Source organism: Alligator sinensis, unplaced genomic scaffold (assembly GCF_000455745.1).
Source record: "Alligator sinensis unplaced genomic scaffold, ASM45574v1 scaffold536_1, whole genome shotgun sequence".
Classification (NCBI taxonomy): Eukaryota; Metazoa; Chordata; order Crocodylia; family Alligatoridae; genus Alligator; species Alligator sinensis.
In genome coordinates, this window is record NW_005842951.1 from 365064 (window position 1) to 365431 (window position 368).

The 368-nt window shown below is 66.0% G+C and overlaps 1 protein-coding gene across 1 annotated transcript in view; it reads left to right on the forward strand.

The window, feature by feature from the left end:
• Positions 1-50: 50 nt before the first annotated feature.
• AGXT2 (alanine--glyoxylate aminotransferase 2) overlaps positions 51-368 on the forward strand; it is a 19505-nt gene continuing 19187 nt past the window's right edge. The window contains exon 1 of the mRNA XM_014526078.2: positions 51-279. Within this exon, the coding sequence (XP_014381564.1) occupies positions 163-279 (117 nt within the window). The 5' untranslated portion in view covers positions 51-162. The remainder of the gene's footprint in view (positions 280-368) is intronic.

Consider the following 368-nt stretch of genomic DNA (forward strand, 5'->3'; position numbering starts at 1 on the left):
TGCACGACTTGCCCCTGCCCTGCCCTGCCCTGCCCTGCCCGTCTCCAGGCACCTGCCAAGGACGCGTTGGTCTCAGTCCTTCCCCGGGGCGCGCGGGCGCATCCGTTTCGGGGGCAGGCGGCCTGTCCTGAGCCGAGCGCGCCACCTTTCAGAGGGTGCCTGATGCCCTCTCCGCTGCGCTGTGTTTCTGCAGGTGTCCTGTGGCAGCAGAGCAGGAAAAGCTCCTTCCCCTTGCGTGCCAAGATGCCCCCCTGCGACTTCTCGCCTGGAAACTACGAGGTAAGTCGCGATGCCACCCCTGCCTGGCCTACCCTGCGCCAGCCATAAGATTGCCGTGCCGCTGGCACTACTGTCCCGTTTGCTAGCTT